General features: G+C 38.6%; 1 protein-coding gene across 2 annotated transcripts in view; it reads left to right on the top strand.

The window, feature by feature from the left end:
* Window positions 1–19,531: 19,531 nt before the first annotated feature.
* The window catches only part of ACVR2A (activin A receptor type 2A), an 88,164-nt gene continuing 85,619 nt past the window's right edge, over window positions 19,532–22,076 (top strand). The window contains exon 1 of one of the 2 annotated variants that reach the window (XM_012457101.3): window positions 19,532–20,026. In XM_012457101.3, the coding sequence (XP_012312524.1) occupies window positions 19,972–20,026 (55 nt within the window). In that variant the 5' untranslated portion in view covers window positions 19,532–19,971. The remainder of the gene's footprint in view (window positions 20,027–22,076) is intronic. The other variant, XM_012457102.2, reaches the window with a different exon arrangement.

Below are 22,076 nucleotides of genomic sequence, written 5' to 3'. Positions count from 1 at the left end.
AATTGAACATGATTTTTATCCAAACCCCAGCTAGCTTTTCTGCAGAAATTGACAACTTGATCTTAAAATTCACAAGGAGGCCAGGTGCGGTCGCTCATGCCTGTAACAGCACTTTCAGAGGCCAAGGCAGGTGGACCACCTGAAGTCAGGAGTTGAAGACCAGCCTGGCCAACTTGGTGAAACCCTGTCTTTACTAAAAACACAAAAATTAGCCAGGTGTGGTGGTGTGCACCTCTAATCCAGCTACTCGGGAGGCTGAGGCAGAATAGCTTGAACCTGGGAGGCAGAGTCGGCAGTGAGCCAATATCCCACCACTGCATTCCAGCCTGGATGACAGAGCAAGACTCCATCTCAAAACCACCACCACCACCAAAACTCACAAGGAAATTCAAATGACTCCAAATTGCCAAAATGATTTTCAAAAACAAGAATCTACTTGGTGGCTAATACTTCCTGGTTTGAAAACTTACTACAAAGCTATAGTGATAAAAATAGTGTGGTATTGACATGGAGTTATTGGGAATCCAGAAATAAACCCTTACACCATCTTCCATTGATTTTAACTAGGTTGCCAAGACAACTCAATAAGGAAAGCTCAGTCTTTTCAACAGTTTTGAGACCACTAGATATCCACATGTAAAAGTATGAAGCTGGACCCCCACCTCATACCATACAGAAAAATTAATTCAAAATGTAGCGGATACCTAAATGTAAGATCTAAAATTATAAAACTCTTAGTAGAAAATATTGAGTCAGAAAAAAAATTGATAAAATGAATTTTATCTAAGTTAAAACCCTGGCCGGGTGCAGTGGCTCATTCCTGTAATCCCAGCACTTTGGGAGGCCAAGGCAGGCAGATCACTTGAGGTGAGGAGTGTGAGACCAGCCTGGCCAAATTGTTGAACTCCTGTCTCTACTACAAACACAAAAATTAGCTGGGAGTGGTGGCACACACCTGTGATCCCAGCAACTTTGGGGCCTGAGGCAGGAGACTTGTTTGAACCTGGGAGGCGGAGGCTGCAATGAGCTGAGATCGTGCCAGAGTACTCCAGCCTCAGTGACAGAGTGAGACTCTATCTCAAAAAAAAACAATTAAAACCCTAAGCACTTCAAAGGAACTCCACCAAGAAACTGAAAATGACAGCCTACAGAATTGGAGAAAATATTTTTAAATCACATGTATAAGGGATTACAACTCTTGTAACTCCACAATAGAAGGACAAATAACCTGATTTAAAAACAGGGAAATTATTTGAAAAGACATTTTCCAAAGAAGATATTCAAATGGCCAATAAGTACAAGAAAAGATGCTCAACATCATTAATCATCAGGGAAATGCAAAGCAAAACCACAATGAGTTATCACTCCACACTAACTAGGATGGCTAAAATAAAATAAAAAGAGAAAATAACAAGTGTTGGTAAGGAGGTGGAGAAATTGGAACCCTCATACACTACTCATAGGATTGTAAAATGGTGCAGCCACTTTGGAAATTAGCTTGGCAGTTCCTCAAAATGTTAAACTTAGTTACCAAATGACTCAGCAATTCTACTCTTAGGTTCATACCCAAGAGAAATGAAAATAAATACTCCCACAAAAACTTGAACATATATGTTCATAGTAGCATTATTCCTGATAGACAAAAGATGGAAACAACCCAAATATCCATCATCTGATGAATGGACAAATAAAATGTATACCGTACATACAGTGGAATATTCTTCAGCATTAAAGAAATAAAGTACTGATATATGCTACTTCCTGGATGAACCTTGAAAGTATTACACTACATGAAAGTAACCAGTCAAAACATACTACATATTATATGATTCTTTGTATATAAGAAGTCCAGAATAGACAAATCCATAGAGACAGAACATAAATTAATGGTTGCCAAGCGATGTAGGGGAAGTTAGGAGTGACTGCTAGTGAGCATACTGCTTCTTTCTATGGTAATGAAAATGTTATAAAATTAGATAATAGTGATGACTGCACAACTCTAAACAAACAAAAATCCATTGAATTGAACACTGCAAAGGTGAATTTTATGGGATGTAAATTATATCTAAATAAAGTTGTTTTATAATCACAGATATAAAGCTGTTACATATGTATCATTGTATTTATTCATCCTACTGTTTATGGTTGTTTTTAGAATTTGGCTATTATATATAAAGTTCTATGGACACTTTTGCACATGTCATGGACATATGTTACCCACTTATCTTGGTTATAGAACTAAAATTAGATTTGCTGTATCATAAATTAAGCAACTATAGTAGACATGTTAGCAGAAAGTGAAGTATTTTTCAAAATCCATGTATCAATTTATGTTTTTGTCAGAATCATATGAGAATTTCGATGGATCTCTCTTCTTGCTAACAATGAAATAGTCATTAAAATTAAATTTGTAGCTATTCTGGTTGGTGTGCATTAATGTCTCATTGTGGTTTCAGTGAGCATTTTTACTCCTTACTAATGATATTAAATACATTTTTATATGTTTATGACACATTGGCTAATCTTCTTTTGTGAATTGCTGGTTCAAGAATTTTGGCTATTTTTTTTTATTGCATTTTAGGTTTTGGGGTACATGTGAAGAACATGCAAGATTATTGCATAGCTACACACATGGCAGTGTGATTTGCTGCCTTCCTCCCCATCACCTATATCTGGCATTTCTCCTCACACTTTCTCTCCCCAACTCCCTACCCCTCGCTGTTCCTCCCCTACTTCCCCCCGACAGACCCCAGTGTGTGATGCTTTCCTCCCTGTGTCCATGTGTTCTCATTGTTCAACACCCACCTATGAGTGAGAACATGTGGTGTTTGAGTTTCTGTTCTTGTGTCAGTTTGCTGAGAATGATGGTTTCCAGGTTCATCCATGTCCCTACAAAGGACACGAACTCATCGTTTTTGATGGCTGCATAATATTCCATGGTGTATATGTGCCACATTTTCCCTGTTCAGTCTATCATCGATGGGCATTTGGGTTGGTTCCAGGTCTTTGCTATTGTAAACCGTGCTGCAATGAACATTCGTGTGCATGTGTCCTTATAGTAGAATGATTTATAATCCTTTGGATATATACCCAGTAATGGGATTGCTGGGTCAAATGGAATTTCTATTTCTAGGTCCTTGAGGAGTCGCCACATTGTCTTCCACAATGGTTGAACTAATTTACACTCCCACCAACAGTGTAAAAGTGTTCCTATTTCTCCACATCCTCTCCAGCATCTGTTGTCTCCATATTTTTTAAAGATCGCCATTCTAACTGGCGTGAGATGGTATCTCAATGCAGTTTTGATTTGCATTTCTCTAATGACCAGTGATGGTGAGCATTTTTTCATATGTTTGTTGGCCTCATGTATGTCTTCTTTTGTAAAGTGTCTGTTCATATACTTCACCCACTTTTGAATGGACTTGTTTGTTTTTTTCTTGTAAATCTGTTTTAGTTCTTTGTAGATTCTGGATATCAGTCCTTTGTCAGATGGGTAGGCTGCAAAAATTTTTTCCCATTCTGTTGGTTGTCAATTCACTCTAATGACTGTTTCTTTTGCTGTGCAGAGCCTGTGGAGTTTTATTAGGTCCCATTTGCCTATTTTGGCTTTTGTTGCCAGTGCTTTTGGTGTTTTGGTCATGAAGTCCTTGCCTATGCCTATGTCCTGAATGGTTTTGCCTAGATTTTCTTCTAGGGTTTTTATGGTGATAGGTCTTATGTTTAAGTCTTTAATCCATCTGGAGTTAATTTTAGTGTAAGGTGTCAGGAAGGGGTCCAGTTTCTGCTTTCTGCACATGGCTAGCCAGTTTTCCCAGCACCATTTATTAAACAGGGACTCCTTTCCCCATTGTTTGTTTTTGAGAGGTTTGTCCAAGATTGGATGGTTGTAGATGTGTTGTGTTGCCTCCAAGGCCTCTGCTCTGTTCTATTGGTCTATATCTCTGTTTTGGTACCAGTACCATGCTGTTTTGATTACTGTAGCCTTATAGTATAGTTTGAAGTCTGGTAGTGTAATGCCTCCCGCTTTGTTCTTTTTGCTTAGAATTGACTTGGCTATGCAGGCTCTCTTTTAGTTCCATATGAAGTTTAAGATGGTTTTCTTCCAGTTCTGTGAAGAAGGTCATTGGTAGCTTGATGGGGATAGCATTCAATTTGTAAATTGCTTTGGGCAGTATGGCCATTTTCGTGATATTGATTATTCCTGACTACGAACATGGAATGTTTCTCCATCTGTTTGTGTCCTCTCTTATTTCGTTGAGCACTGGTTTGTAGTTCTCCTTGAAGAGGTCCTTGTTAGTTGTATTCCTAGGTATTGTATTCTCTTTGTAGCAATTGTGAATGGCAGCTCCTTCTTGATTTGGCTCTCTTTAAGTCTGTTATTGGTGTTTAGGAATGGTTGTGATTTTTGCACATTGATTTTGTATCCTGAGACTTTGCTGAAGTTGCTTATCAGTTTCAGGAGATTTTGGGCTAAGACAACAGGGTCTTCTAGATATACAATCATGTCGTCTGCAAATAGAGACAATTTGACTTCCTCCTTTCCTATTTGAATATCCTTTATTTCTTTTTCTTTCCTGATTGCTCTGGCTAGAACTTCCAATACTATATTGAATAGGAGTGGTGAGACAGGGCATCCTTGTCTAGTGCCAGATTTCAAAGGGAATGTTTCCAGTTTTTGGCCATTCAGTATGATATTGGCTGTTGGTTTGTTGTAAATAGCTTTTATTATTTTGAGATACACTCTGTCAATGCCTAGTTTATTGAGGGTTTTTAGCATAAAGGGCTGTTGAATTTTGTCAAAGGCTTTCTCTGCATCAATTGAGATAATCATGTGGTTTTTGTCTTTGGTTCTGTTTATATGGTGAATTACGTTTATAGACTTGCGTATGTTGAACCAGTCTTGCATCCCTGGGATGAAGCCTACTTGATCATGGTGGATAAGCTTTTTGATGTGCTGTTGCAATTGCTTTGCCCATATTTTACTGAAGATTTTTGCATGTATGTTCATCATGGATATTGGCCTGGAATTTTCTTTTCTTGCTGATTCTCTGACGGGTTGTGGTATCAGGATGATGTTGGTCTCATAAAATGTTTTGGGAAGGATTCCCTCTTTTTGGATTATTTGGAATAGTTTCAGAAGGAATGGTACCAGCTCCTCTTTGTATGTCTGGTAGAATTCGGCTGTGAACCCATCTGGACCTGGGTTTTTTTTTGGGTGGTAGGCTCTTAATTGCTGCCTCCACTTCAGACCTTATTATTGGTCTATTCAGGGTTTCGACTTCTTCCTGGTTTAGGCTTGGGAGGATGCAAGTGTTCAGGAATTTATCCATTTCTTCCAGGTTTACTAATTTATGTGCATAGAGTTGTTTGTAATAATCTCTGACAATGGTTTTTATTTCTGTGGAATCTGTGGTGATATCCCTTTTATCGTTTTTTATTGCATCTATTTGATTATTCTCTCTTTTCTTTTTTATTAATCTGGCTAGTAGTCTGTCTATTCTGTTGATCTTTTTGAAAAACCAGCTCCTGGATTTATTGATTTTTTGAAGGGTGTTTTGTGTCTCTATCTCCTTCAGTTCTGCTTTGATCTGAGTTATTTCTTGTCCTCTGCTAGATTTTGAGTTTTTTTGATCTTGCTCCTTTAGCTTTTTCAATTTTGACAATAGGGTGTCAATTTTAGATCTCTCCTTGCTTCTTGTGGGCATTTATTGCTATATATTTTCCCCCAGAGACTGCTTTAAATGTGTCCCAGAGATTCTGGTATGTTGTGTGTTCATTCTCGTTGGTTTCAAAGAACATCTTTATTTCTGCCTTCATTTCTCCTGCCTCAGTCCCCCGAGTTGCTGGGATTACAGGCATGCGCCACCATGCCTGGCTAATTTTTGTATTTTTAGTAGAGATGGGTTTTCACCATGTTGGCCAGGCTGGTCTCAAACACCTGACCTTGTGATCCACCCACCTCGGCCTCCCAAAGTTCTAGGATTACAGGCATAAGCCACTGCACCTGGTTCATTCAGTAGTATTTTGTAGCTTTCTGTGTAGATGTATTTTATATCTTGTATTAGTTTTATTGCTAGGTAACATATTTTTAGAAGCTACTGAGATTGGTATTGTCTTTAAACTTTCATTTTCTAATTGTTGCTAGTATACTGATACACAATTGCAAATTGACTTTTCATCAAGAGACTGCTAAATTCACTTTGTAATTCTAGCAGTTTATCTGTAAATTCTTTTGAATTTCCTACATGTTACAATTATGACATTTGTAAATAGTGAGAAGTCTTATTTCTTCTTTTCTAATCCTTATTTATTATAATACTAATACATCCAGCATAGTGTTGAATAAAAGCAACAATAGCAGGAATGATATTTCCTTCCCAATTTAAAGGTGAAAAATCTCAGTATATCATCTTTAAGTCTGATATTAGCTATAGTTTTGTTTTTGTTTGTTTGTTTTGCTGATACTCTTTATCAGATGAAGAAAGTTCCCTTCTAGTCCTAATTTGTTAATAATTATATTTTTAAGTTACAATCAGGTATTGAATTTCATTTCATAATTTTTCTGGATCTATTGAAACATATCTATTGGAATCAAGGGGATTCTCTTCTTTATTATGTTAATACTATTAGTTACTTTTTTTGATGTGAAATTAACCATTTATTTTTAGAATAAACCCAATTTGATCGTGACATTGCTTTATTAATATATCATTGGATTTTATTGGCAAATTTTTCTATAAGAATTTTTTTGTCTCTTCATGAAAGTTATTTTCCTGTGAATTTTCTTTCTCGTAATGTCTTTGTTAGATTTTGGCATTAATATTAAATTCTCTGGATGAGTTTATGTAATAATAGTGTTATTTTTTCTTATACTATTTGGAAGAATTGACAGGTGAAATCATGTACACTTGGAATGTGTGTGTGTGTGTGTGTGTGTGAAAGAGAGACAGACTGTGAAAAGTTTCTTATTAAAGATTTTAATTTATTTAATAGATACAGGATGATTTAGATTGTCTAGTCAACCTGTAACCATTTTCCTGTTTTCCTTTTTAAGGAATTTTCTAATTTCATCAAAATATTCAAGTGTATTAGCAGTAAATGTGACAATATTCTCTAACTTTTAAAATATCTATAGGGTGATGTCCCCTTTTAATTTCTAATACTGATAATATTAATTTTTTCTTGATTAGACTTGCTAGGGCATTTCCAATTTTATTGAACACTTCAAATAACCAAGTTTTAAATATTTTTCTATTTTATATTTTATTGATCCTGTTTTTAACTTTTATCATTTACTTCCTTTTGTTTTCCTTCATTTACTTTACTCTTCATTTCTTAGCATCTTGAAATGGAAAGTGAGCATTGAATTTCAGCATTTATTCTTTACTAAATGCACTTATAACTATACGTTTCCTGCTATGCATTTTAGCTCCAAGCACTAGTTTTTGTATGTCACATTTTTGCTAACAGAACCCAGGTCCATGGGTAATTTAAAAGCGTATTGAAAATTTCCTAACATTGGGGACTTTTGCTTACTATTCTGTTAATAGTTTAACAGTTTGTAGCTTAATTCTATTGAGGTCAGAGAATATACTTTGTCTAATTTATTTGAAATCTACTGATACTTGCTCCAACTATATATAGTTGATTTTGAGCAATGTTCCATGAGAATTAGAAAAATATTTACATTCTGCTGTTGTTAGGTATAGTGTTCTTCACCATCAATTACTAAAATAAGAGATCTTCAACTATGATTCTTTGTCTAGTCTATGTTTTATTTCTATAAAAGTCTTTCTTCATGTATTTTAAGACTATATTATTATCTTTAAATTTAAGTTTAAAATTCTATTGATCCCGCTATCATTATGAAACTACTGTTTTCTCTAGTAATACCTTTTGCTTTAGAATCTGCTTTGCCTGATATGAGTACAGCTGCACCATTTTCTTTTGGTTACAGTTTCATGTTATGTCTTTCATACTATTACTTTCATTCTTCAAGAGTTCTTACATTTAAAATGTATATCTTGTAAGCAGCATATTGTTGGGCATTATTTTTCTTATTTACTCTGACCATCTTTGTCATTTAATTGGAGTATTAATACAACTAATTTAATGCAATTATTGACATATTTGAGTTTATATTACCACTTTCCTATTTTCTCTGTTTTACTATTTTTCTTTCTATTAGATTAATCAAATTTTTATTATTCCATTTACTCTACTAGATTGTTAGTTATATATTTATTATTTTATTGGTTACCCTAAAATAATAGATTCTAATATTCATCCTTGCTTATTACAGACTACCTTAAGTTAGTACATTTATTACTCCTTGAACAATGCAGGAAACTTACAACACTTTAACTTCATCTATTCCTTGTTATGGATGGAATGTCCATAATGAAATTTATACATTGAATCCCTAATCCCTAGCATAATAGTATTTGGAGGTGGGTGCTTCAGGATGAGCTCCATGATAGAATTAGTGCCCTAATAAGAAGATAAAGAGATCAGAGTCCTTGCTTACTTGCACACTCACGCGCGCGCGCTCTCTGTCTCTTTCTCTCCCCCCTCCTTCCATGCAAAGACAAAGCAAGAAGGTGCCTGGCTGCAAGCCGGGAAGAGGGCCCCCACCGGGAACTGAATCTTTTGGCACCTTGATCTTGGACTTCTCAGTCTCCAGAACTGTGAGAAATAAATGCTTGTTGTTTAAACTACACGATCTAAGATATTTTGTAATAACAGCCTGAACTAACTAAAATACTCTTTTTACTTTTTGTGCAATTGCTGTCATGTATTTTAATCTTACATCTATTTTTAAACCCTAAAATACATTATTGCTATTGTTTATATTTAGATTTACTCATATATTTACCCTTCCCTGTGTTATTAATTTTTTCTGCAGTTCCATGTTTAAACATGAAAAATTAAGCTTAGGTCTAGAAACTAGAAAAAAAAGGAAACAAAAATATAAATAAAAAAAATCTTTACATTCTCTTTTAGTGTAGGTCTACTAGCAACAGATTCCAATTTTGTTTGTCTGAAAATATACTTATTTAACATTCCTTTTTGATGGATATTTTTATGAGTATAGAATTCTTGCTTGGCAATTGTATTCTTTCAGAACTCTGAAGATGTCATTCCATTGTTTCCATAGTATCTATTGGAAAGTCAGCATTAAGTCTTATTTTTGCTCCTTTGAAAGTAGTGTGTATTTATTCTCTATTGTCAGTATTTTATTTTTATCATTGTTTTTCTGATGTTTGAATACAATGTTCCAGGTGTAGTTATAAACAAATTTATCCTGAATGCAGATTGTGGAGCTTCTGAAATTCATGACTACATTTTTTTCATTAGTTTTGTAAAATTGGTTGCCAACAGCTTTTCAAGTGCTGCTTTTGTTCATTTAATGTTCTCCTATCCCTCTGGGATTCTAATTACATATACATCACAGTTCTTAAATTGCCCTACATATCTCTTATGATATCTTCTGTATTTTCCATCCTTTTTACTCTCTATGCTTAAATCTGAATATTCACAACCTCCTTCCTCTCAATTCACTATTGTTTTCTCTGCTGCGCTTAATCTACTATATACCCACATTTTAATTTATTTTGATTCTTCTAATTTTGGTTACAGCATTTTCATTTGGCCCTATGTTTTACATGGTTGGTAACTTTTTAATGAATGCTAGGCATTGTGAAAAATTGCAAAAATGCTCCATGAAGTTATATTTTTCCAGAAAGAATTTAACTTGCTCCAGCAGTCATATAATATATGGACTTATCATATCACTTTAGTCATGTTGGATTTCAGATTTCTGGGGGGTCATCAACTTCCAGTTTGTCCTAAATCTTAAAGCTTAGCTTTTACTTTGTAAAGAATAGTCTTGAGTTCTCATCTGAAATCCTGAGGTATTTTACTTGGGCTCTCCCTCCTTAGTGGTCCCTGAATTCCCATGTCTGGTTCCCAACGTCTTCAAAATTGCCAAAATCTTCACTAAACTCTTTAACCTCCAGTTTACTTCTTTACCCTTAATTTCTGTACATTTCACCGTGCAGAGTTGGGGAGTCAGCAAATGCCTTAAAGGGATATTGCACAGAATTTTGGACTCACTCCCTTGTGGTTTTCTCAACTCCTGGACCTTAGTTCGTTGAGTCCTAATCACTTTGGCACCTTAAACTTCAACATCTGTCTCCCTAACCCACTGAAACTACATAAGCCCAGATTACTACTTTCTTCTTAGCCTCTATTATCTATGCCATGAATTTGCAAGTACCAAAGTGAAAAGCTTTGGTGAATGTGGGGCTCAATTCATTGTACTTCTCTCCTTTCTTGGTTCTTTGTCCCCCCAGTACTATCTTCCTGAGTCTCTCTCTAGTGGCTTCAAATAGTTGCTGAATAAATTATTTTAAAATAATTGTTCATAATAGGAGAGTTCATGTAATACAAAGTATTCTATCATAGCCAGAAGCAGAAATAGAATTATTTACTTTTAATTTGCAATTTAAAAAGAATCTACTTTCAATAATCTTCTCATTTGTGGTTTTAAAATTACAGAGTTAAAAATGAGTGAAAAACAATTAAGTACCTGGGTGGACTTGAAATAAGAGAAACAAGACAGGAGGGCATTTATTCAAATATTAAATAAAATTTGTACACTTACTATTTTTCTATGATTAGCCTAAATAACAAAGGGTAAATTGGATGCCTGAATTATCTTGGTGTTTATCTGATACAGCGAATTCACCACTCTGTGTAACTCAGGTCTAATGATGGCATTGAAAAACAGTATCAGACATCCTTTTGGTTTTATAACTATATAATTTAGTGCCTTTTGGTAACGGTTATTTTGTATTACTTTTTGAATTGGTGCAAATTATTTCCTCTTTAACAAAAAGGCAAGTTTAACAGTTCTATGGCCAGGGGGTGTTTTTGTTTGTTTTTGTTGTTGTTTGTTTGTTTTAACTAAGTAAAAGAAGTAGGTCTTTTTACTGTGTTGCATAGGTCTTCTGGATGGGACATGCTCCATTTAGAGCTCTGTTTCCTGCTTGAAGGAACAATTAATATGTGTACTACTTGAGAAACAGCATGGCTCATTGGACTAAGCTTTGAGTCAGTAGCTTGGAGTTATAATCTCATTTCTGCTACTGATTCAATTTGTGCCCCTAGGCAAGCCATTTAACCTTTGTATTTGCTCACCAGAAAATGGGATAAAATTATTAATTAATTTCAGGAATAGCTAATAATAACTGCTTTTGAATATGAAGAAATGCACACAATATATTTTGACCAGTTAAATTCACTGCAAACATTCCTACATTCAGTTTCCCCTAAAGCTTCAGTATGGCTTTGATTAAAATTCTTCTGACTTAAGTTAAAATGAAGCACAATAAAGTGCAGTTAAGTGTTTTGTTTAATTTGCATTCTTAAACAGGTGGGAAAATCCAATGTAGTTAAGCCTAAGAAAAAAAAAATTAAAGAAAAAGAAAAGAAAAACAATCGTTCATTTTTTTAACAGGCTTTTTAAAAAAAAAAACTGTTGAAAAATATTCTGTACTATTCTGTCATCAAAGTGCCCAAATTTATATTCACACCAAATAATATTAAACTTATACCTATTCTTTTGCTTATTCATAATCTTTAGAAATAGAGTATTAAATAATAATTATTCCTAAAATGTTATGATAATTTTATCTCAGCACAGATTGACTCATCCAACTCCCTGGATACTTTGACATCCCAATTCTTGGACCGCCTCATCATCAGTGACCATTTTTTCTATCACTACTATGGTAATTCCCTGGCCATTGTCATGACCAGACACAATTCCTCTCCAAAACCTTGTTAATTCCTAGTCTCTGATCATAGCTCCTATCCTTCTAGCTCACTTGCTTAACTATCTGCCAAGAAGCAATGGATCCTCCTAATGGTGTCAGTCCTCTAATCCAGTGATCCCCAACCTTTTTGGAGCCAGGCACCAACTGGTTTTATGGAAAACAGTTTTTTCATGGGGGGATTGGATAATTTCAGGATGAAACTATTCCACTCAGATCATCAGGTGTTAGAGTCTCATAAAGAGTGCACAATTTAGATCCCTTGCATGTGCAGTTCACAATAGGCTCATGAGAATCTAATGCTGCTGCTCATCTCTGGAGGTGGAGTGCAGGATGCTTGCTGGCCTGCTGCTCACCTCCTGCTGTGCGGCCTGGTTCCTAACGGGCCACAGACCAGTACAGGTCTGTGACCTGGGAGTTGGGGACTGCTGATCTAATCCATTCTTCTATCAATTCTTTCTGTCCACATAGCCTCTTCTAAACTATCCTTTCTTTTCATCCAATTCAAATTCTGAGTCATTGTTCCAACGGCTCCCATATGATTCCTATAACTTCCTTACTCCTCTCTTTCTCAAAATCACTTACTTAACAAATCCAGCCATGTAAGAACTCAATCATCTGCCTTCTCCATGCCTGCCAACACCTCTATGTTGCAGAAAATAATCACACAGCTGGGTAGACTAGAGTCACCAATCTCGAATGGGCACTCAGTCCTGACAATTCCACTATAAATCCTCTCTCTCCAGTCTCACTTAGGACTCTTTCATACCTTTTATCATGCTGCTTTCGCTTTAAGCTGAAATCCTTGTTTTATATTTCAGAGGAAAGAAGAGCCCTCAGCTGGAATTGCCATTATTCTCCAGAGTTCAGTTCTGTAAACTCATCTGCTTCTGCTTGCCCTTCCTGCCTCAAAAGGAGGAGGAGGAAGAGGAGCAAGAGGAAGAAGAAGAGGAAGAGAACAGCCACTCTCTTCTTAAAGGCCAACCTACCTGTCTCATGTTCTGAAGCTTGCCTTTCTTGCCTTCACAAGTATTTTGCCCATTCAGTTTTCCTTTCTTCTGCATTTTCAATCTTTCCTCCTATGGCACTATACCTATGAGTTTACAAATATAATTTATGATCTCTCCTCTGAAAAGAGAAACAAAATAAAATCATCTCTTGATTGTGTATTTCCCTTTGGCCACTGCCCCATTCATTTGATTTTTTTAAATAGCCAAATGTCTTTAAGGCTTTGTTATTTTATTTATTTATTTATGTATTTATTTATTATTTTTTAGACAGAGTCTTGCACTATTGCCCAGGCTGGAGTGTGGTGCTGCAATCTCAGGTCACTGCTGCCTTCGCCTCCCAGGCTCAAGCAATTCTTATGTCTCAGCCTCCCAAGTAGCTGGGACTACAGGCATGCACTGCCATGCCCGGCTAATTTTCCTATTTTTGGTAGAGGCGGGGTTTCACCATGTTGGCCAGGATAGTCTTGAACTCCCAGCCTCAGGTGATCTGCCCACCTTAGGCTCCCAGAGTGCTGGGATTACAGGCATGAGCCACCATGCCTGGCCAAGACTTGGTTATTTTTGATGCTTCTAAATTTTCGTTTACCATTGACTTTAAATATTTTCATCTAGCTTCTGCTGAAACTAGTTAAGGACATCAATTCCTTCTATGATGCCACATCCAATGGATTACATTTTTGTTTTTCATTTTGCTGTATGTCTGATATCAGATTCAACACTGTCCCTATCTTCCTTTTGTAAAACACGCTCATCTGTGACATCCGTCTCCCTGGTTTTCATCTCATCTCTGCCTGCCACTTCTTTATCCCCTTTCCTGGCTTTTAATCCTCCACTTGATTGCTAAATTTCTTCTTCTCTGTCTACTCCCTATTTAGATCCTCTCATTCATTTCTATGGTCCTAAATATCATTCGTATCGTGACAACTCCCAAATTTATATCCATAGCATTGCATGTTGCTCCAAACTTCAGTCGTGTACATCCACTTGCTTATGTTACATCTATCTCCATTTGAGCGTCTCACAGGCATCTTAAATATAACATTTTAAAAACTGAATATTTTCACTATTCATCTATCCAATTTCTGCCCTATAATGTCTCTTCCCTCTAAATCTTCCCCATTTCAATAAATGACATGACCTCTACTCATTTGCTCAAGAAAAAAGTAGGAGTCATCCAATCCATCAGCATATCTTGTTGACTCCACTTCCAGAATATATCTTAAATCTGCCCACTTCTTTTCATATTAGTTTACAATATTATCATCTCATGTCTGAGTTACCGTAATACCCTTCTAACTAATTTATCTGCTTGCTTTGGTAATCTCTTGCAACTCATTCTTCATGTAACAACCAGAGTGATCTTTTAAACATAAGCCAGACCACACAACTTCCTGTCTTAAAACCCTCCAAAGGCTTGCTACTTCACTTTGAATAAAATCCAAGGACCTTACTTTGGTCTATAGGCTCTTGCATAGACTGGAGCCTATTTTCCTCTCTCTCCTTACTCCTACTACTTTCCTCATTGCTATGATAACCTTCTTTCAATTTCTTAAATACATCATACATACTGTTTATTCTTCACTGGCTTCTTTCGTGGGTATCTCCTTTTCATCTTCCAAGTTTCAGTTGAAATGTCGCATCCTTTGTAAGTCCTTACTGAATCATTTTCTCTAAATAGATCACCTCTTCCTATACTATCCCATTGCTCTTTATCTCAGCATTCGGTCTGCTTTTTTAAATAATCCTTTCCATTTGGGAATTACTTGTTTACTGGCTGTTTTCCTTCTTTGTGATACTGTCAGCTCAGTGATGGTAGAGACTATCCATTTCATTCGACAATTGTACAATCAAAACCTAGCACAAATTCTGTACCTAATAGTTACTTGTTGAATAAATGAATGCCACAGAGAGTGTAATGAAAATGACTGACCCTTATGCAGACTTGTATTTTAGAAAATTGCAGCAGTATAACATCAAAGCTTTAGTCGAGATTTTAAGCAGTTGTCAAAGTGGGTGAAGGACATTTTTTGAGGAAGAATTGTGTATATAGTCTGCTTTCTACTCCAGTAGGAAGCCCACTCTCAGATTTGCTATGATGAATTTCCAATCTATGAGACCTTCGTGAGGTAAAAGTACAATAAAATTGAATTACTAAGAAGTTGAGGCTGGGTCCAGTGGCTCACACTTGTAATCTGGGCAGTTTGGGAGGCTGAAGTAGGCACATCACTTGAGCTCAGGAGTTCAAAACCAGCCTAGGCAACATGGCAAAACATTGTCCCTACAAAAAAAAAAAAAAAACTATTGGAAAAAAACATTAGCCAGGTATGTTTGGCACACGCCTGTAGTCCCAGTTCTCAGGAGGCTAAAGTGGGAAGAGCCTGGGAAGTCAAGGCTGCAGTTTGTGGTAACTTTACCACTGCACACCAGCCTAGGCGACAAAGTGAGACCCTATCTCAAAAACAAACAAACAAAACCCAAAAAACAAAACACTTGAAATTAAAATAATAATAAAGAAAATATAAGCTTAATTATTTTATAGTTAGTTTCAGCAGACATAAATGTTATCAAGTTTCTACAAAACTTTCTAAACAATGTTGTCTATGTCCATACATATCTCATTAAATATTGGTAGCAAATTGTTTGAAACCAGCACTGGTTTAAGACCTACACTTTGGTTATTGCAGGTTTACTCATCCATTCCTCAAATGGAAGGTTTACTCCTTCCACTTGAGATTGGTTTAAGGTAGTAGGTCTCAAATCCTGAACCATTCTTTGTTGGGTATGCTAAATGCACAACCTCCTGCAGAGTATTTAGCATTCTAGCTCCAGGACACTAAAAGCCGGTGCCACCTCCTTTACCAGTTATTGTCCAAACCAACACCTTTCCTACCTCCTACCAACCAACGGGGGCGCATCGGTAACGCCATCATCCTGAACCACTTGGGTGTGGGGGTTCTGACAGTTGCTCAGTAGTTTTTAGAGAAGGCACTGTGCTTCTTAGCCTGGGGAGGAATTGAGTCCTAGTACCTGTTCAAGCAACCTAAGCAACTGTGGTCATGAAATTAAAGCGGAGGGTAGGAAAGAATCCTTGCCAAATTAAGCCTGTTATTTTTGTTTCCTACATATTTCTTGAATTTTGAAGGGGGTGATGGCGGGGAGAAAAAGTCAAATATTTCCTCTGGGATGTTAGACAGAAACCAGCTGGTTGTTGAGATTTATATTACATCACAGCTAGCTTTTCTTTAACTCTTCTAACTCACTTTCTTCACCTAAAACCCTTTGTCTCATCCATTACTTACTTTGCCCTTTATCCATTCCCATGTTCTTATACTCCTTGATATGTCTCTTTTTGACCCCATTGGCACAGTGCAATGCTATATAGAAGGACATAAGTAGAAGGGGAGGAAAAAATAGCAGCAAAAGCTAGGTTGTAGAGAATTTTCTTCCCACTTTGGGCACTTAAGTAGAGGGGGATATTTATAAAAGATACATCGATCATTTCTCCCTTCCTTGGACTCACAAAGTTACCAAATTTATTCCTCATGCATTATGCCTTACAGCACTGGCATACAAGAAATTCATTACTTGTGCCACTTCAAGAATGCCCATGTTATCTGAACACAGGAGAGTTTTATAGTAGCTAGAAAGCAGCAGAAATACTTCTAAATCCTTCATTTAAGGGGAACTCAACATCCTTAATACTCCAAAGGTTTTCAGTCATCTTCCTGAAGATGAAGGAAAAGAGAGTAGAAATGTCTTGCTTAAGTGTCTGTTGGTGGGTCCAAAGGCAAGTTCCATTACAGCCCGGTTCATTTCCAGCTCTACTTCAGAACTGAAGATTTAAACTTCTTCACATCTTTTGAGCTGTGAGTTTGTAACACAAAAAGAAATCTTTTATTCTGGAAGCAGTTTGTCTCACTTATTTACCTCAACCTCCTCATCCAGCCAACATTCTAGATTGAACTGGCTTCTCAAGAGTCTTCCATCTGGGAATAGTTTTCAGTTCAACTGAACTTAAAGTTCTAGCATTGGAGTGGCCACAAGTCTAGGTCTTGGGGTTGCGGCGTGAATGACTTTAGCTAAAGATACTTATCTCATAATGTCTGATGCTCTGGCCAATTAGAATTCATGTTTCCTTTTCCTTTCCTCTCTCATTTTCCTTCCCAAACCAGGTTGTACACTTTGCAATGTGTTAGGAAGTGGTTGGATTTGTGGATTTAAAAAAGTGATTCTAGAAAATAAGGAGAAAAGAAGGACAATGGGGTTAGCTGTAGCTACCTCTTTTTAAGTTTTGAAGCTCCAGTGGGAATTAGTCACAACTCCCTGTCATTTTAGGTTACATTATTTTTGAATTTTTAAAAAACTGAAGGGGCAAAGTAAACATATTTAGAAACAGAATAGCTAGCTACTGTTACTGGTTGTTAATACTTCTCCCCTGGGGTTATTACTATTATTTTTTGTCTTTGTTAGAAAGGAATGTTCTAGTGAAGACTGGTTGGTTGTCTTTACTACTACAGAAAGATGATTTTCATGCTCTTATTCTTATACTGGCAAATTCAGTTGGTAAGATAAGGAATATATTTTCAAGTTTCAGTTGCATTACTCACTATTCCAGTTATTCCTCTTGCTCTGGTTTCACAATTAAAGAAATATTGAAATGATGGATAGATAAGACAATAGTGGGGCCTGACCCTAACTGACAACACATTCTTTAATGAACTTCAAGTGTTTCTATTGTAAAATATACTCTTCCATTCCAGAACCATTAGTGAAACTCTTAATTCAACCAGAGAATGGAAGGTTTATACATATTCCTTTGACCAACTCATAAAGATGGGAGAACTACATGAGATCAGACACCTTTAATACCGACTTGGGATTTTAACTGTTGCAAATATCAGTGAAATTCTGAGCACCACGACTTGAGAACTGGAAATCTTGGAGAGAGTTTAAAGAGCCACAATGATTATTAATAACTCTGACAAGTTGTAGAAATGGGCAGATAATTACAGGATGAACTTAATAGAAATACGGAGTAATTTAGAGGAAATAAACTGCTATAAATATAAGTGAGAAGACTTGGCTTTGTGGGAAAAGGTGGGAATCAGTAAACCACAAGTAAAACATAAATTAGCCATATAGAACAGTTGCTTTATTTTTATTTTAAAAAACAAAACTTTGTAGAGTACATTAAAGGAGACGACTGTATTTAAGGGAAAGGCAGTTATCCCTTAGTCATTTATACAATTGTTTATTAAGCACTTATCATGTGCCAGCTGATACTTTTGAGTGCTGGAATAAAATAGGGAAAAAACCAAGATCTCTCTCTTCCCGAAGATCACTAAAGTGTGGTAAATGACAGAGCAAGTACTTTCAATGGTCTTTAGTTTGTATTCTGCAGCCAACTGAATACTAAAAGCTACTTGAGGTAGGGATCCATCCTATTATTTTTACCTGTTGGATCCCATTCCGTGCCTAGCACACCAGCTTGTAAGCAGTCAACATGGATTAAGGAGTAAAAGCAGGCCCTAAAAGAGCTTAAAATTTGAACATGTAAACACTTGTCTGATCATTAAATATGTCGATCGAAATTCTCAGTTTTTTTTCTTCAAAGCGCAGTAAACAACTATTTGTGCCCCTATTACGTGCAAAACAGGTGTCAACACAATGCTTTGTGTGTAAAAGGAATGGCAGGAATGGATTCAAGTTGAGCATGATGATAAATGGCGTGAAAACCCTGACCGGGTGGACAGCCATTCCTCCGTGTCTTTTTGTTTTGTTTTTTTGCTTTTCTAGTCACCAAGACAGCACGCGTGTGCAAAAACTGCAGCGGTGGGACGCACTGCTAAGTCTGGGGGCGCAAACACCAGCTCGCGCGTCGCGAGCTCGCCTGGGCAGCTCGGCGGGCGCGGCGAAAATAGCTCCCACGGCCGGCTTCCACCGATTCCTCGGTATCCGAGCGGACGACGCGTCCCCGCCAGAGGAAAGACTGGGCGCCACAGACGCCCCTCGGAGAAGCACCCGGCCACTCGCCCCACCTCGGGGTCCTGTTGCTCTTGGGCTTCCCCTGACCCTGCGGGTGGGCGCTCCAGAGACGCCAGTGGGAACGCGATTTGCAAACGGGGCGCGCCCGGCCACAGCCCAGGCACAGCTCAGGGACTTTGAGGCGCCCGCGCCCCTTTGTCGCGGGATCTCTCGCCCAAGAAGGCCGGGCGCCGAGGCCTCGCGGTATCAAGCCTCCGTCCGCCCCGCCTCCTCTCCCTCCACTCGGCCCCGCCCGCGCTCTCTCACCCCTCCCCCGCTCCCGCCTCGCTTCCCCGACAATCTCCTCGCGCTCCCGGCCCGGCACGCGCGCTGCGCCGGGCCGCCGCTGCAGCCGCCGCCGCCGCCGCCGCCGCTGCCGCCGAGCGTTCCTCCGCTGCGCCTGGCTTCCAGCTTCGGGCCGGAACCGGAAGCGTGGGGGGCGGAGCCCGGCGGAGGCCAGGAGACCGAAAACGCGGCCGAGCCCGGAGCCCGGAGCCGGAGCCGGAGCCAGAGCCTGGACCAGAACTTGGCCGCTGCCTGCACCGCCGCCGCCGCCGCTGCCGCCCGCCGCCCCTTCCCCGCGCCGCAGCCGCCTTGACCGCCACCGCCGCGAGCTTGGCCGCCAGTGGTCCTGAGACTTTAGGTGTCCGGGTTGAAGGTCGGTCCGGACGTCGGACCCAGTCGGTTCCCAGACTGTCCGGGCGGCAGTGGACGCCGCCGCCGCCGCCTCCTCGTCGCCTCAGCCTGGCGTTTTGTTTCGAGAGACCGGAGAGGCGAGCGGAGCTGACAGTGATTTTGACAGTGATTTAATCCCGCTTTTGTTGTTGTTGGCTTTTCGTTGTTTGGTTTTGTGTGTTGTGCGTGTGTGTGGCGGTTTTTCCCCCTTGGTGCATTTTATTTTTTATTGTTGTGCTCTTTTTTCTTTTTTTGTTTTTTAAACCCAGTGAACGTTTTTTTTTTTTTTTTTTTTTTTTTGGTCTGGGCTTCCGAATATGTTTTATGACGGTTGATTTTACACCAGGAGGTTTGTCTCCGAGGAAGACCCAGGGAACTGGATATCTAGCGAGAACTTCCTCCGGATTCCCCGGCGCCTCGGGAAAATGGGAGCTGCTGCAAAGTTGGCGTTTGCCGTCTTTCTTATCTCCTGTTCTTCAGGTAGGTGCAGGGAGCGCGGCGCGGCGGGGCTGCTCCTGCGGCCGCGGCGGGGCTGCTCCTGCGGCCGCGGCGGCCGCGGCTGGTGTCGGGTCAGAGAGTCCAGTGGAGCCTGGGGAGGTTGCCCACACCCCGCGCCCCTCGGCTGCCACCCCCCAGGTCTGATTGTGATCTGGGAACCTCCATGCATTTTTCTCCTTTTGAGTTGGGTTGGCGAGCTGATAAGAGTGAGTGCTGTGTTGTTGTGGAAGTGAGAAAGTCATGTTTTGTGGCCATAACACTGGATGACAGGGCTGGTTGGGTTGCAATTAAGCCGCAGATACCACAAGTGACAATTTATGCAAAGGTTGAGACCTGAAAGGAGTATTTAGTGTGGGCTCCCCTAAAACCAGGGTTGCTTTTTGTCATCTTTTAGTTAGTGCTTCACCGGTGAATATCACGACATAGATCAAGTCAGTTGGTGCTTAATTTTGACTGTGAAAAGCAGTACATCGTTTCAGCAGATTAATCTGGGTCTCCCCTCACGTTTTCTTCAACTTCAGTGTCCAGCAGTGTTAAAAATAGTTGTAGTTGTTGTTGGAGTATTAACTATAACCCACTGCAGAAGAGGTATGCCGCTTGGTGTTGGTAGTGTGCTGGTGTTCAACCACCATTTGTGTGCTCTTTTGGGTCATAGATTTTGCTTACCTACGGAATACTTATTTTAAACGCTTTGTATTGAAGCATTGTTTTCGGTTTAGAACAACCCATGTGAAATTGTTTTTGTTAAATATAATAGACTCATAAAATAGGTTTTAGCTCAAGGTTGGGGGAATAATCTGGCCATTTTATATTGGAAATTTCGATTTTGTGAGAACGTTCTGTGGTTGCAACCAGTGGTTGGAAAAACTATCTAGTCTTTTGTATTTGAAATTCTATAAATGAATACATCATTAGCTCAGAGGTGTGCAGATGTACACAACGGGAGAGTTAGTTCAATAGATGAAACATTTTAAAAGTCTCATTGGATCTATTTATCGTAAAATTTAATATTCAGTTACCAGCTTGTGGCATAGAATTACTGGGGACGGGTGGGGGGGGGTGCGAATTGACAGGTTTCATGGCCATGTCTTTATCTCGTTTGCCATGGGAAAATTAAAGGGTGGTAGTCTTCTTTGTGTACCTCTGTGGGGTGTGTGTGTGTATGTGTGTTTGTGTCCGTCTTCCCCAACCCCCTTTAAATAGAATCTTTTGTAATGTATAGAATTTTGCTGAATGGTACATTTCCTTGTGGTTAATAAATGGATAAAGTCTAGTCTTATGTCTGTAGTGGTATTGATCAGTTCCGGGTGGGCTGAATGTGTTGTGAAATGGCGATCATTGCCAGAGATTAACCAAAAGAATCATGTCTGTTTAAATGGAAGAAGGAACATGCTTAAGGCAGGCTGACAGTTCTTTTTGTGCACGGTTTGGGGAGGAAGCTAAACAATGGTGTGTCTGAAATGAATGAAGGCCTTGATAACATTAAACCTATTGCCTTTGTGACATGATTTAACCATGTAGTTTTTATCTTTCCAGTAGTACTCTTTTTTTTTCCTGCTTCTATATGTTGTGGCTGGTGAACTCCTCTTGTTCAAATCCCTTGTTCTGATCTCTTGCCCTTGGGGAGGAGGAGCATCATGGCCACTGACCAAGGAATTGTGGACATTATTCCCTCCCAGACCCACCTGAGTCACACTAATTGGTGAAGGAGGTTATTCTTGAGCAGTCTCAAGGTATTACTTCTGGAAAAGCAGGCTGTCGCTACAGATCTTACAGCTTCCTCTGCTTGATTTGGTAGTAAAAATAACTGAGCATTAGTTTCTTGTGGGATTATTTTCATTGGGCCAGGATCATTTTCAGTGGGCCAGGAGGTTAACACCTATAATTTTGAAATAAAGTAATTTTGTTGCTATAGGGTATATAGATATTCCACTTATATTAAATTAATATTGTGTTGTTGCATAGGCTTTTTAAGATGAACATTCCCAGTTGAACAAAAATATGTGGTTCTGTTGAAGATAATTGAAATAAT

Source organism: Aotus nancymaae, unplaced genomic scaffold (genome assembly GCF_030222135.1).
Source record: "Aotus nancymaae isolate 86718 unplaced genomic scaffold, 86718_ANA_hifiasm-v0.15.2.pri h1tg000029l, whole genome shotgun sequence".
Classification (NCBI taxonomy): Eukaryota; Metazoa; Chordata; class Mammalia; order Primates; family Aotidae; genus Aotus; species Aotus nancymaae.
This window is presented reverse-complemented; position numbering and strand designations above follow the sequence as displayed.